General features: G+C 36.5%; 1 protein-coding gene across 1 annotated transcript in view; it reads left to right on the forward strand.

Annotated features, from left to right (window-relative positions):
• Window positions 1-15,346, forward strand: part of LOC105233847 (plasma membrane ascorbate-dependent reductase CYBRD1) — an 85,515-nt gene that overhangs the window by 12,216 nt on the left and 57,953 nt on the right. The window contains exon 2 of the mRNA XM_049451105.1: window positions 14,044-14,231. Within this exon, the coding sequence (XP_049307062.1) occupies window positions 14,107-14,231 (125 nt within the window). The 5' untranslated portion in view covers window positions 14,044-14,106. The remainder of the gene's footprint in view (window positions 1-14,043; window positions 14,232-15,346) is intronic.

A 15,346-nucleotide genomic window follows, 5' to 3' on the forward strand; every position in this document is an offset into this window, starting at 1 on the left:
ACAAATCGAAGGACAGTAACTACACTGTACAATACTCGGCCGGCTACCGGATCAAATCAATACTTTTCAAGAGTTTGAGTTCTAAGTAAAAAAAAAAGATGTTTTATGATAATTTCATACTCGTATATCGAATTATTATGATATTTTCGCCCCATTTTTCGTTAAAGAGTGAAGGAGACATCTTTTTTATAGACCATCTTGTTACTCTAACTCCACAATCCTCTATTCATTAATTAACATCGTTGTCATTTGATACTAATTTTAGGCACATGTTTGCATATACTTTACTACGTTTAATTATACCATACTTTGTACTTACATACCAATTACCTGAAAATATCGTTGCAGTGAAATATGAATTTATAAATATAGTACATATGTATCTGTTCTGCTTACGTAGTACATTTATAGCAATGAATTAAAGTAATAAGAGTGAATAGTCGAAGTGCTGAGGGAGTATTTGCCGGGTCAATGCACTCGTAGGACTCTCATACATACAAACTACTCATATGCTTAAATACGAACTCAGACGGGTCGTTAAGTGATTGATTGAAAGCGAAAAGTACCGCTAAGGCTTGTGTGTATTTATGTACGTAAGTAACTGCTCGCCATACAAACGTATGTGCGTATGTGAGCATGTATGGAAGTAGGTATGTATGTAAATATTTCAAATTACTGCAAGTTAACTGACAATAATTTACCACAAACGTAATGCAATAAGAAATCGTAATTAGCTAATTCAATGCCGATGCATTTACAGTCAATTGAGTTCAGTTTGCGAGTTTGCTGCAAGTATAAACACTTTTGTTATGGTGGTTAATTTGAAAAATCGCTAAGCCATTAGTAAGCAATTGTGTTACATTCAATTTTGAAAATATTTGCGATCTATTTTTTAATGAAAGTGATTTGTGCATAAATTTATAGAGGGTAGTTTAATGAGAGGAAAAACGAATGGACATGCAATAGCTACTCCTAATTACTCCTAATTTATTTATGGAAGAGTTTTCACTGCTACGCAGATAGTAGTTATTTAACTGCGATGGTTAAGATAATATCCTTCAGAAAATTGGGAGAATGCTGAGGGCGAAGTTGTCTGAAGTACCGTCTGAATTGCAACTTTTCGTGCGCCTTTCCCATATATGTACATATGCTATTATATTTGCCCTCGTAATAAGTATGCAAACGATAGGCTACGGATATTCTGAGGACAAAAAATGTAGTAAACAACCTAGGGATACGACTTGATCCGAGACTCACCTTTACCTCCCAACTTAGTAGACTACTATGGTCAACATAGAGGGCCCCACCACTCATATGCGCTAGCTGACTGGTCGTAATAATCGTCCACCCGTGTTCGCTATTCGTCGAATTGTTGAAAATTTTGAGCGTACATTTTCTTTACATAATATTCAAGTGCCAATAAGATAAAGTACCGGCGGAAGAAATGAAAATATCACTGATGTTCAGACATGTGTTGCTGATGACTGCAATTTGTCGATTCCAAGACGTTCTCACGAATTGGGGCTGTCCCAATCTACAACCTGGCGGATTTTGAGAAAAGATTTGGGCTTGCGTCCGTTTAAAATTGTTCTCACTCACGAACTGAAGCCTTTGGAACACCGTAAACGTCATGATTTTGCCTTGGAACAACTTGAAAACGATAACGATTGTTTTAAGAAAATTATTTTCCTCTACTGTCCCTCGAGACTGTCGAATATTGTGCGAAGAAATCCCAAAAATTAGTAATGAACAAGCACTACATTCACCTAAATTGACAGTGTGGAGTAGTTTTTGGTCTGTTGGAATCATCAGTCAGTACTTTTTCGAAATAAAGCGGTTGACACCGTTACTGTTGTCAACGGAGAGCGGTGTACTTCGATGATAACCAACTTTTTATAGCAGCAATTGGTAGCAGTGGACTAAATCTAGTTCCAACAAGTCGGAGCACGTAAAACCGCCGATTCACTGCGAAAAAAGTTTGCAGATTCGATTACTTCGAGATATTGTGACATTGAACTGCCTCCAAGAAGTTGAGATTTAACACCATTAGACTACTTTTTGTGGTGTTATTTGAAGCCATGGTGTCCAGCAATAAAGAAGACTCTCTTCAAGCTTTAGAAGTCAATATTGATCGTGATATTCATGACATACGTCTGGATCTAGCGGAAAAAGAACTCGAAAATTGGATTAAACGAATTCATTCCTGCGAAAGAAGTCGTGGAGGTCATTTATTCCATATTGGTTTTTAGTTTTACAAATAGAAAATAGTCACGAGGTGGTAGATCAGGCGAAAATGGAGGATAGCTGATGAGCGCCAGTTTTTTGGTCTGAAGTGTTAGGTTCTGATCAACACACACAGCGGTTTAACTGGTATTGAAAATGTGGCTCGAAGCAACAATTTTTGAAAACTCTCTAAATTTCTGTGGTGTGTTCGAAAAGACAAGACCGCCGGTTCTGACTACAAACTATTGCCCAATGGGTGCAAATCTGGACTTCCAGATAGCCAATTAACTGCATTTGCTTATTTTAAGCCACTGCTAGTTGTTTTTAGCCATGTGTGCTGGAGCAGAATCTTACTGGAAAATGTAATGGAAACAGAGTATAGCTTAACGGCTCTACCACGTCTTCCAAAACATCCCAAAGTACACTTTGCTCCAATGTTAATCACATTTTCACATAAAGAGGTGTAACTTTATTGCAGATTCCCCACCAAACCTTTAAAACTGTCTATATGTACATTTAAAGGCTCGAATCTCAACTAATACTTCAATAAATTTAGTAAAATGACAACCAAAATTGCTGCATAATCACTTGCGAGTATTTAAGGTAAATTGCCAAGTAAATTACATAATCATTGACTGAACTGAAAAATATTCGATTTAAGCCAATATAAAAAAAAAAATACAACAATGCTACACTATTTTGTTTTGGCAATCTATTGAGGAAATTTCATCATTGAACTCCGCCTAAGTCAAAGTGTATATGCACTTCTGGGCTCAGGCATTCAAGCACCTACAAAAGCATGCCAAATTGATTGAGGTGCCAGTAAAAAGCGTGTCCAAATGTGAGATGCCAAAAATAATTGACCAATTGCCAGATAACGAGTTAGACGTCGCAACTGTTAAGCCACAAACTGGATGCACAAATGAAATGGCAAAGATACATATACTTAAAAAAGATAAAAGCGACTGCTTGCATGCGCCCGGCGCTAGAGAGATTGGCCGGCGAACGGATATTTGAAAGTGCAATGCACGCGCTAAGAAAACAAATGCTCAAACATTCATATTTAAATGCATGCGGTTGAATGTATGTATGTATCAAGAGTATGCTTGATTTTGTGCATTCATAACGGCAAACGCGGCAATAACCCACAACAATTGCAACTGCGGTAACCACAAAACGCCAAAACGCATCTCAGCTTCCGAATGCAAATAAAATTGAAAAATTTATGACCCCAAAGCAATCTTCAGCGTTTTTATGAGCACACGCAACTTGAATTCGGGAATATAATACGGAAATTAAAAATAAAAATACTTTTTTGAAGTGTATAGAAAATTAGTTGTGAAAGTAATATCATTTTACTTTCCAAATTTCTGCGAATAATGCGAGAAAGCTCGGTGGAAAAGCTTAATTAGTGATAGAAATCTAAAAGTAGAAATGCAAATCATATCATTATATCACATTTTTGAAATATAAATAATAAATTTATCAGACAGACTGTGTATTTTAGCTAAGTCCGTAATTAAAGAAGATAAGAGCACTATGAAGCAACTAATAACTTACTCTCAAAACGAAGTACTACAGATATGTTCTGAAAATGGCGTGGGCATGACCTCGCCCGTAAGTTTAATGTACATAACCTTTAAACCAAGACAGCTACGTCACCTAAATTTACATAGAGAAAAATTTTTTGTTAACCCTTCGTACGATAGTGAGAAAATAAACGAAAACGGATAATAACCCTGCCTATTCTCGAATGGTTTTTCTTTTTAAGTACTGAAAGTGTGATCAATCAATAGCTAAATGCATCAGAGGCATTAAATTTTACAATCGAGGTGGTATGAGAAGGCTTTATTGGAGCCGGTGAAAATTCATAACTCGGAACCTACTCAACGGATACCAATCAAATTGGTATTGTGACATTCTTCTCACATACCTAAGTGTAAATTCGGACTACAACCACAGTATATCTTTGTACTCAAAATTGATAATCAGGTGAAAACTTGATCTGGCTTTTAAAAAATAAGATTAAAATTTTCGAAGATTCGGCTAACTTTACTCTATATAGATTGGTGATGATAGGTGAGGTACCTTATTAGAACATAGAGAGTATATCCTATATCCATATTTTTCATCCATTCACGATTTCGTCGAACTATTATACACTTTCGCTACATTGTCAATAGCTGATGGTGTTTAACCGACTGAGATCATTGCAATATGCTCGAGTATAAAATGTTCGCCTACACCCGAACTTAGCTCATCCTCAACAAATCTTTGAACATGTAGAGATACATACATATGTGGAGATCAGGGTAGTATTGCCTCTATTGTATTCATTTTTATAACCACGATATATCATTAACAGAAAGGGCACAATAGACCCTAGGTCGCGGTGCAATCCTCATTCATTTATTTATCTTTATCATTAGCCGAAAAATATGCTCTATGAGTTTCTCTAAAATACCTTAATAATAGTTATATTCAATCTCCAATTAGTTGAAAAACAACAGCCTAAAAGAGTTGCTTCAATCGATTTGTTCGGTTACGAACCCACTATTAATTTAGTCGTATTATATTTTTTCTTTATAAATTGTTTTAAATATGTTTCAAACCATAAAATAACTTCATTTATATTAAATACATAAATAAAAATAAACCAGACTTACCAAATATTTCTGCAAAAGTTGTGTCCATTTCACTTCGTCGGAGCAATGATTCTTTCGCTAAAGAATGTTCGCTGCTTTCGTTGTACGCATTTCTTCTCGTATACACTTTCGTCGTTATACTTCAAATTAACTATTACTTGCTTGCATTACACAAAAAAAAACAACAACGCACATTGAGCTCGCACAGGCGATTTGACATTGACATTCGCTCGCAAAATGCCGGCACTAGATAATTTAACTGATTTGATGTTTTATCAAAATGCTTATGACAATAATTTTCACCGATTTTCACTTTGCAAATTGCACATTATATATTTATTAGATAATATAACATAAAATAAAAACATATTAATATGCAATATATGGCAGAGAAAACAATTTGAACTAATTTCATGCAAACGAATAGTCACTCAAGCAAGCGCTCGTTTCCGCACGAACAACGGAAGAGGACGCGAGCACTTGCATTTACTTTATCCACTATTTTCTTCTTTAAAAACACTTCACGCACTGCAAATTTCATTTGTTGTTAAAATAGAGGTAAAGGAATAACTTTAATTAACACAACATTTGATTTAGCACACAAATAAACGCGAAAATTTCGATTTGCACTTGAAATTGTAAGATTGCTACATCGCTCGTTGACAACTGCGGAAACTGGCGCGTCGTGAAACATATGGGAAGTGGCGGTAGGGTTGCATTTGCCAAAAAAAACTTTAAAATTATGTTACAGAGATGTTAATTTAAGAAAATAATTATTTTAACTTATTAGATACTTATATATGTAAACATATCGTCACCTAAAATGCAAAATAAGGAAGCACCACTTTTCATAAGTGAACAAGCGAAGTAAAAACGATGTAATAGACACCACGCATATTGAAACAAACTTTGAGTTTTGGTTATGAAATGGTTATAAATCGGTTATAAAATGATTATATATTGGTTATATATTGGTTAAATATTGGTTATATATGACAGCGGAAGCTGAAAATTTCATGCTACATATATGTATGTATGTATGTAATATGATGTAGTGAATCGTAAGGAATAAAAATTTCGATTCTTTTGTTGATATGTTGTTTTTGCATATTACGAATGTAAAAAAAGGACCAATAAAGACAATAAGTAAACCATTTATTCATGTTAACTGACTATCAGTTGACCGATAATATGATGTATGTATAATTAATTTGTTTTAAACAAGCACATCATTATAGTTTATATTAAAATATGTTTGCTTGTTCAACTTTGGTATATGATAAATGTTTGAAATCTATAATCTTTGTTACATAAGTTTTTTTTTTAATATTTTTTTCTTAATATTTTTACTCGTAAATGGGCTATAACCGCGTAAACGTTGTCTACGCCAATTAAGTTTAAAAAAGAACATATTATATTATGTTTAAAAATTCAACAATTTAACAATTTAACTTTCTGTTTAACTTTCTTCATTACTGCTCTATGTATATTTGCACTAATCTTAATTCTGACGGAATTGCAACTCTACATCCGCTGTTTGATTGTGAGTATCCGCGCTGCTGTCAACGAAAGTGTCAGCTGTTTGAAGAGTGCTCAGTGAAAACTTTGAAAAGTTGCGTACAATCTTGTTTTGGATTGTATTATTTGAATTAGAAAGTTATTTAAAATATTAGATAAGTGCTTCGTGTATTGCAAAGTATAAATCTCGTGGGTTTTGGTATTTCTCGTGAAAATATAGAAACAACTTACGGCTGCAAGAAATACTCATACATGCTGTAGCAATAGAAGCGCAAGGATGTGGTGGAATATGAATATGAACAAATAGCAGTTGAAGCACGAAAATATTACACTGACCTAGGATGATGAAACTAGAGGATTGGTATATTTATTTTCCCTTTCTATTTTTATGTTGTTCTAATGTTATTTTCAATGTTTTATTACTCATATTTGTAGAATAATTAGGTAATTAAAAGGAAATATCTATAGGTTCTATGCAAATTTAAAATGCTGAGTCTATTTATATTCAACCTGCTGATATAATCTTCCAATTATTTATTAACGGGAGCAATTTTGTGCAACACAACCTGCATATAAGTGAATAATTATATTTACATTGGGTTCGATTTTATTACTATTAAGAGCAGTATTGGTAGATACTAGTATAACAGGGAGTTAGCCTCAGGAAACGTGTTGTTATGATGAGTTGGAAATGACAATGAGTAGCAAATAACGGGTGATTTTTTTGAGGTTAGGATTTTCATGCATTAGTATTTGACAGATCGCGTGGGATTTCAGACATGGTGTCAAAGAGAAAGATGCTCAGTATGCTTTGACATTTCATCATGAATAGACTTACTAACGAGCAACGCTTGCAAATCATTGAATTTTATTACCAAAATCAGTGTTCGGTTCGAAATGTGTTTCGCGCGCGTGTTTTGTTCAGCGATGAGGCTCATTTCTGGTTGAATGGCTACGTAAATAAGCAAAATTGCCGCATTTGGGGTGAAGAGCAACCAGAAGCCGTTCAAGAACTGCCCATGCATCCCGAAAAATGCACTGTTTGGTGTGGTTTGTACGCTGGTGGAATCATTGGACCGTATTTTTTCAAAGATGCTGTTGGACGCAACGTTACGGTGAATGGCGATCGCTATCGTTCGATGCTAACAAACTTTTTGTTGCCAAAAATGGAAGAACTGAACTTGGTTGACATGTGGTTTCAACAAGATGGCGCTACATGCCACACAGCTCGCGATTCTATGGCCATTTTGAGGGAAAACTTCGGACAACAATTCATCTCAAGAAATGGACCCGTAAGTTGGCCACCAAGATCATGCGATTTAACGCCTTTAGACTATTTTTTGTGGGGCTACGTCAAGTCTAAAGTCTACAGAAATAAGCCAGCAACTATTCCAGCTTTGGAAGACAACATTTCCGAAGAAATTCGGGCTATTCCGGCCGAAATGCTCGAAAAAGTTGCCCAAAATTGGACTTTCCGAATGGACCACCTAAGACGCAGCCGCGGTCAACATTTAAATGAAATTATCTTAAATGTAATGAACCAATCTAACGTTTCAAATAAAGAACCGATGAGATTTTGCAAATTTTATGCGTTTTTTTTTAAAAAAAAGTTATCAAGCTCTTAAAAAATCACCCTTTACATGGTTTACAGCAACTAGAGCACAGATATTATCGATATATTATGTCACCTATCCGTCACATAAACATAAGTTACATTGCCAAAACTTACACAACTTATCTGCGCAGACGTAAAATACAAGTGTTTATTCCAATAGATGGTGTTATGGCATTACTAATGCCAAACGTGATGTGCCAAAAAGATCAACCACTTATCATTCGAAGCTCGGATTATGCAGCGGTTATGCGAATGCAGTTGCACTTTTCTGCATTTGCTTTGCGCTATTCGACACTTGCAACGTGCCTTACTTTATTAGTCTACTTAAACCAGTAAGTTTATATGCGAAGATAGTGCGCTGAAGAATTGAGACATGGTTTAATTAATTTTAATAGCTCAAGCAAATCTCTGAATGTCTGGGTTTTAGTGATAAATACATATTGTGTCATAAATTTTACACTGATTTGCTACATTTTCTTTAATTTTTTACATTTCTTACATCAAGCAATTATTTTTGGGCCATCTACAGTATTATAAAAAATTTAATTGATCAGGAAAAATATTAAAAAATTCATACTTTCCTCCGGTTACCAAAAAATATGTTTTCTTTGTATCGTTTTTTGCTAACATAACCAATTCAAGTCAAGGGTAGTGAAATAACTATTTGGCCTTTCCAAAGTCTAATAATATCATACTAATACTCAGCATTGCGTACTTGTCCGCGATAGTCTTAAAACCTGTGAGATCGGTGCCTTTTCGGCCAACAAACTTTACAGGGTTATTATAAGGAGACCTAGACAGCCGAATAATGACATTTTTATACCCTGAACAAGTTTGTAACACTCAGAAGGAAGCGTCGGAGACCCTATAAAGTATATATATAAATGATCAGTATGTTAAGCTGAGTCGATTTAGCCATGCCTGTCTGTCCGTCTGTCTGTATATATAGAAACTAGTCCCTCTGTTTTTGAGATATCGTTTTGAAATTTTGCAAACGTAATTTTCTCTCCAAGAAGCGGCTCATTTGTGGGAACTGTTGATATCGGACCACTATAACATATAGCTGCCATACAAACTGAACGATCGGAATCAAGTTCTTGTATGGAAAACATTCACATTTGACAAGATATATTCACGAAACTTTGTATAGATTATTTTCTAAGGCAACAATGTAATCTCCGAAGAAATTATTCAGATCGGTTAACTATAGCATATAGCTGCCATATAAACTGAATGATCGGAATCAAACTTCCTTGTTTGACGATATATCTTGACGAAATTTGGTATGAGTTATTGTTCATAGAAATAATGCAATATCGGTAAAAAGTCTTCAGATCGGCTCACTATAACATATAGCTGCTATACAAACTGAACGATTGGAATCAAGGACTTGTATGGAAAACTTTAGCATTTGACGTGGTATATTCACGAAATTTGACATGGATTACTGCTTAAGGTAATAACATATCCGAAACCGAAGCAGCCGAAAATGCAGCGCTCGTTAGACAAGAGGTGCAGGGTTTGTCTGAAAAATAATAGGACTGAGTCGATTAATTATTGATATTGAACTTTCAAAATAAGCTTCTTCTGCGTCGATGCCGCGCTGCCAGCGCAGCGAACTTTTCAGGCAAGGAACTAAAAAAAAAGTCCGGGGGAGCCACATCTGGGCTATAGGGCGGCTGCAGAAGCGTTGCGATGCCAGCCATGGTTAGCTAGCTGTTCTCAAGAAAGGCGGTGTGAGCCTGGGGGTTGACCGATTGACCATTCGTTTCAGTCTCTTGAGGACTTCCACATAAAACATCGATATACCATTCCTATGAAACCAAATTCTAAAAATTTCCTCAGAAATAAACCGACTCTTAATTGGAAAAGAATATTTTTTCTAAAATTGCTTTGCTGAATTACTTTAATGATGCTTTCGTTGTAAGAAACACAATCTCACCGGCTGCCGCCATAACCCATTACTGAATGGATTGGTATACTATAGTATATGTGAAAGATGGTGTTTTCGGAAGTATCATTTAAGGCGTCTGTCACTGGCGCTTGCTGTCAGCTGTAATTACCAACAAACGAACTTGGAAAAAATATGGCAAAGGCACAAAAACACTGTCAGCTGCCAATTCTCAGCGACATGTGCGTCGGCACCTACGCCCGTCGGCGGCACGAACGCATAAAGGCATTGCGGAAAATAGAATTTCCAATTTAAATGAGATTTGCATACAGACGAGCATACTTATATGCATTTCGAAATAGTTTTTCTATTGCATGACGTTGCCAGTGCATTGCTCTCGGCGTCGCATTGTTTTGACAGATGGATGCCGATCGTTGACTCATGCGGCGGGAGCTGAGTGAGAGGTAATATAGTGAAGCTTTATGCGGTATACTTACCTAAGATTACCTTTACTGAACTTATTTTTGTAGTAATTTTTTATAAAGTGGTAGATATTTAAAATTTCTTCTCACGTAGCTGTTATGAACAGGAACCAACTCACTTGAGGAATGCTGCAAATTCATCTTCTCCCTGTTGAACTTCTTATGAAAATAATTTATGTGTTTACAAAATTCCTTGTATGCAACCTGCGTTTATTGTCCATAACAATTTTGCTTGCTTTTATTATTACCACATTTCGCCCGTTTGTATCCAACTAACTCACTCCAGCTGCACGCAGATGGAGCATCAAAGCCACTTCAATAAACATTATATTGCACACATGCATACATACTCACATATGTAACTCCATGACACAATGGTATCTAAGCGAGCACGCACAATTTTATTACCTAAATGATTTTGACTCGATTTCGTACACACCCAGCAGGAAATATAGCAGAGAAGAAAGTTGTTGCTCCGTTGGGAAACACTGAAAGAGATCTATGCTTTGAAAAGATCTAGACTAGTTTTAGTTTAGGGTCCTTCCAACATTGTTATTAGAAGTTTGTACTGATAAATATTTCTCTATCGTTTTTTCCCGCTCTCTGAAGCGGGAAACACATTTTTCTCTCTTTCTCTCCGCCTCTCTTTTTTTATCTGTCAAATTTGAATTCAGTGATAACTTTAAATAATTTGAAAGTAAAAATGGAAATTTTTTTTATTTTCTAAAAAATTATTCAAAGCTATTAGAGATCACAATGTAACTGTTATAATGCTCTCAAGTCTTTTGTTCCAAAATACATGAAAAGCTATGTTCTAAACAGAGTACAAGAATCAATAATAGATCAAATTTGAAAGAGTTTATATTGAAGAACTAGCCAGACTTTGGTAAGCTTGGTATAGGACGGGCTTTGGGCAGAGACACAATGAAAATCTACACTACCTGGATTTCATTTCTTACAATCTATATCATTGCATCGTATTTACTTGGAGGGTTCCTTCTCTGCTTTCATACTTATCTGCGAAAGTTTTGTGGATGGGGCGAAGTCGTTGGAGAAGCGTATGAATCTAAGTTAAGAGGAAGGGTAGAAGGTGGAGTCTTCTGTTGGAAGTTCTCCATCGTCTTTAGTTTCAGACTACCAGACCATTGTAGCGTTTTTTAAATCGAGGTGGCTGTAGGTAATACTATTAAGCTTGCTAGGAACGGCAATTTCATTCGATTGGAAGCGAGTCGGGTTTCTGAAGTCATCTTGCGTTTTGGCACTAGACCTTTGGAGCTCCAGCAGGCTCGGCAAGCGTTGGTCAACAACTAGAACATATTCGACTGCGTGATCATTCTGGTCTAAGCAAAGTCAATCTCGCTGCATTTATACTCGTAGTAGTTCTGTCTGCACAATGTCCAATAAGTTCACACGCGGTGCGGCTAAATATTTTTTCGTACGCTCTTTGCCAATGCTTTATAAAGGAAGGCGATGTGGAATCACCTTGTCACTTTCTCCTCCATTGCCCCGGACTGAGATTGAAACATATCGGCAGTCACACCATCGACGTACAAAGTGAAAATGTTGGGATTGGTATTAACCGTCTCAAGAAATTTGTGGTAAGCTCAAAGAGCTTCGTCTATTTATGAGGATCTGGAGATCGAGTTTACGGGTAACACAAAAGTTGAACATATGTTCAATTGACAGCTCTTAAGCCATCAAAATCCCATTTTGTCAACCAGATCATCTTTTCAGATGATTCCAATTTTCGGCTGAATGGCTTCGTCAACAAACAAAATTGTCCCTATTGGCGTAAGTCAAATCCTCGGTATGGCAGCATCATCGGACCTCATTTTTTTTAAATGAGACAGGGAATGCCGTACCATCAATAGCGAGCGTAATAATACGATGTTAACCGACTTTTTTCCCCAAAATTTGATTAAATCGACGCGGACGATCTCTTTTTTCGACAAGTTGGTGGGCCGTTTTGACGACTCGTTAATTTCAAGAAATGGTCCAGTGAAATAACCGAGAAGATCTTGGGCCTCTAGATTATTTTTTCTAGGGAAATGTTAAATCAAAGGCTTACACCAATCAAATGCAAGGCTCGAGGATCTCGAAGCCATCAACCTACTCACTATAACCGTAATGATGTACCAAGTCTTCTAACTTTTGTGTAAACGAGTGGATATATGTATGCAGATGTAGCCGTGGTAGCCATTTCGCTAACATTTTGTTCTAATCACAAATGACATAAAAAATAGAATTTATTTCAATCGTAGTACTTATTTCTAGACCCTTAATTTTCGCAAATGTTTAAGGAAATGCGAAAGATTAAAAATATTAGTTCCGACCAAACTCTTAATTATAAATAGATCTGCCAAGAGCGGCTGGAAGCTTTCAAGGGTCTCCCCACTAGTACACTTGAAAGGTTACCGTTTTTCCTACCCAGTCTTCGGTCCTCTATTCGCTACATGTCGTTACGAGATTCCACTATCTTCACTTTCGCACCGTGACACCCTGCTGATTCCACGCACTTTATTCTTTATTGGCTTTCCAATTCCAAACAGGAGAACAACAAAAAATGGGGAAAAAAGGGAAAACTTGCTATGGGGAAAGCAATAAAATTGCATTCATAAATCGCCCAATCTGTGCAAGTGTGTTTGCTGGTACTTTTGCCATTGTGTACTTTGGTGCTGAATTTATGGAATAGCGGCGCTTGCAAATACACTTCGTATTACACTCGACGGTTGCTTCGAGTGCGTGAGAGCACCCTTACTTATAGTCGTGAACGAACTGAAGTTGCTTGCGCTTACAATGGAGGCGTCTGGATTCGCAGCTAATCAGTGATATTGAAGGAGTAGAGTGCATGAGGTAGGTTGGGGGGCGGTGAGTGAAATATAGAGGTGATTGTAGATTGCAGCAAATACTCGGAAGTATTAGGAAAGTATAGTAGTTTATTGTTTGGAAGAGTGTGTGAAAATAGTAAGTGTTGCCACGTTATACTTCAGAATATTTGTTACATTCAATCCTATAGAAGTTGCAAATTTTGAGTGGTTACATTACTTTTTTGAAGTGTGTTGAGTGGTGGGCTATACCCGCTGACCGAAAGACCGAGGTAAGGTTCTGAAGTCAAAAATAAAGTTTTGGAATGGACACCAACATTTGTAGTGTAGATGAGCTTAAGGTTGAGTGATCACAACTTATATGTGTAGATTCGATTTGGAAATCACGACGACTACAGAGAACATTCGAAATATGTATATAAAAAGTTTACTTCTCAGACTGCTAGACTATGGAGACTGTTAGGTATAAAAGGGCTTACAAAAATTAGAAGACATTGATTTCAACGAAAAGGAACCAGTTCTTGCGAACTTGTATAACGGTTTCTTTTATTCCGCTATTTATTTCTTTTGAACTGGATTCTCAATATTTTTTATACGAAATTCTTCTAGAGTCCTTTGACAACTAGGCAAATAAACCTTTAAGTTGTTTAGTTATAGTATACAACCCCGTCGTGCCTAATTATGACCTCGAAATAACCTCAGCATAAAACAAAATTCAAAGCCTTAAAGCGTGATCTATGCCTTACACATCCTCTTAATACTTCAGCTTACCCTCATTTACTTCCAAACCCATTCTTAACCCGCAAAATCAAATAATGAAACATCTTCATCTCCTCTTTTTCAGCAAACGACATTTTTCACAACTCAACGTAGCATCGCATAAGCCATCAAAATTCCTTGCTGTAGCATGGATACGAATTCTGTTAGTCCATTGCCACCGCCAGAAGCACCGCTTGCTATGATGGAGGTCGAAAAATCGCCACCAGGGACACCAACAACGAACGATATGCCACCACCACCGGATGAAGAGAAGTAAGTGGAAATAATCAATTATCTACTTGAAGCTAATAAAATAAGACGTAGACAGTAGTGCGCAAAATAAAAGCACATGAAGGAGTAGGGATGAGACAATTTCGAGGTGGGATGGGATATTAAAAAATATCGATATACTTTTTCTATTCGCTTCACGGACGAAGATATCTCTTTACGATCTATCTTGGCTACTTTATACATCTCGATAAATGACCTTTGGACTTATCGACTTTATCGAAAATACACAAAATAAAATAATTAGTAAGACTTCAAGAGTATATACTGAGAATAACAGGGAGATTTATCTAAAACGATCTTATGGCACGAATTAATCTAAGATCGTTTTCAGAATATTTACCGTGTATCTAAACGTAGGAATTAAACGACTTTTTCGGGTAAAAAAGATAATGTTAAAGATTTGATATTTAGTATGTTTATTGATACTACAAAATTTCTGCTAAACTAAATCAGTGGGACTATAAAACACACTTTTCAGAAAAATAAATGTGCAATTTCCTTAACTTAATGATTCAACTATCGTCTGTTTTTTTATAGTTAGGTTAGATGGCTGATCAAAGGCTTTATGTAGTCCTTTGTGATGTCATAGAAAGAAGAATGCCTATTTTCCAACTATAAATTTTCAAAACACTTAGTAGCCAATACAAATTTACACAGGCGTTTAATTTCCATTCCCGCCAGCTCGATGGGATGTCTGAAGATATACCCTTCCAAGTGCTTAAGTCTTGACCTTCCAAAGGCGGGACAGTCAAGAAGGAAGTGCTAAGTGGTTTCTCCCTCATCTTTTTCCATACAGCTGCTACAGATGGCAGCCTTTTTGCGTAGACGCCAATAGGGCAATGATCCGTTAAAAGCCCCAAAACTAGGGAGATGCTACCCTTACTGAGGGCAAAGATATTACTAGATCTGTTGCTATCGACCTAGGGCCAAAAGGTTTTTGCGACAGCGCATGTACCAATGGTGGCCCAGTGCTGACCAAACTTCCGCAAGGCCCAGCTATTTAGTAGTAGAACAGAAGAAGGTACGGGAGCACTGATCTGCTGTCATTCTATCGACAGCGGTTCTAGAGTGCCTTTTCTTATTATTCGAATAGTGTA

The sequence above is a fragment of the Bactrocera dorsalis genome, chromosome 3 (assembly GCF_023373825.1).
Source record: "Bactrocera dorsalis isolate Fly_Bdor chromosome 3, ASM2337382v1, whole genome shotgun sequence".
NCBI classification, from domain to species: Eukaryota; Metazoa; Arthropoda; class Insecta; order Diptera; family Tephritidae; genus Bactrocera; species Bactrocera dorsalis.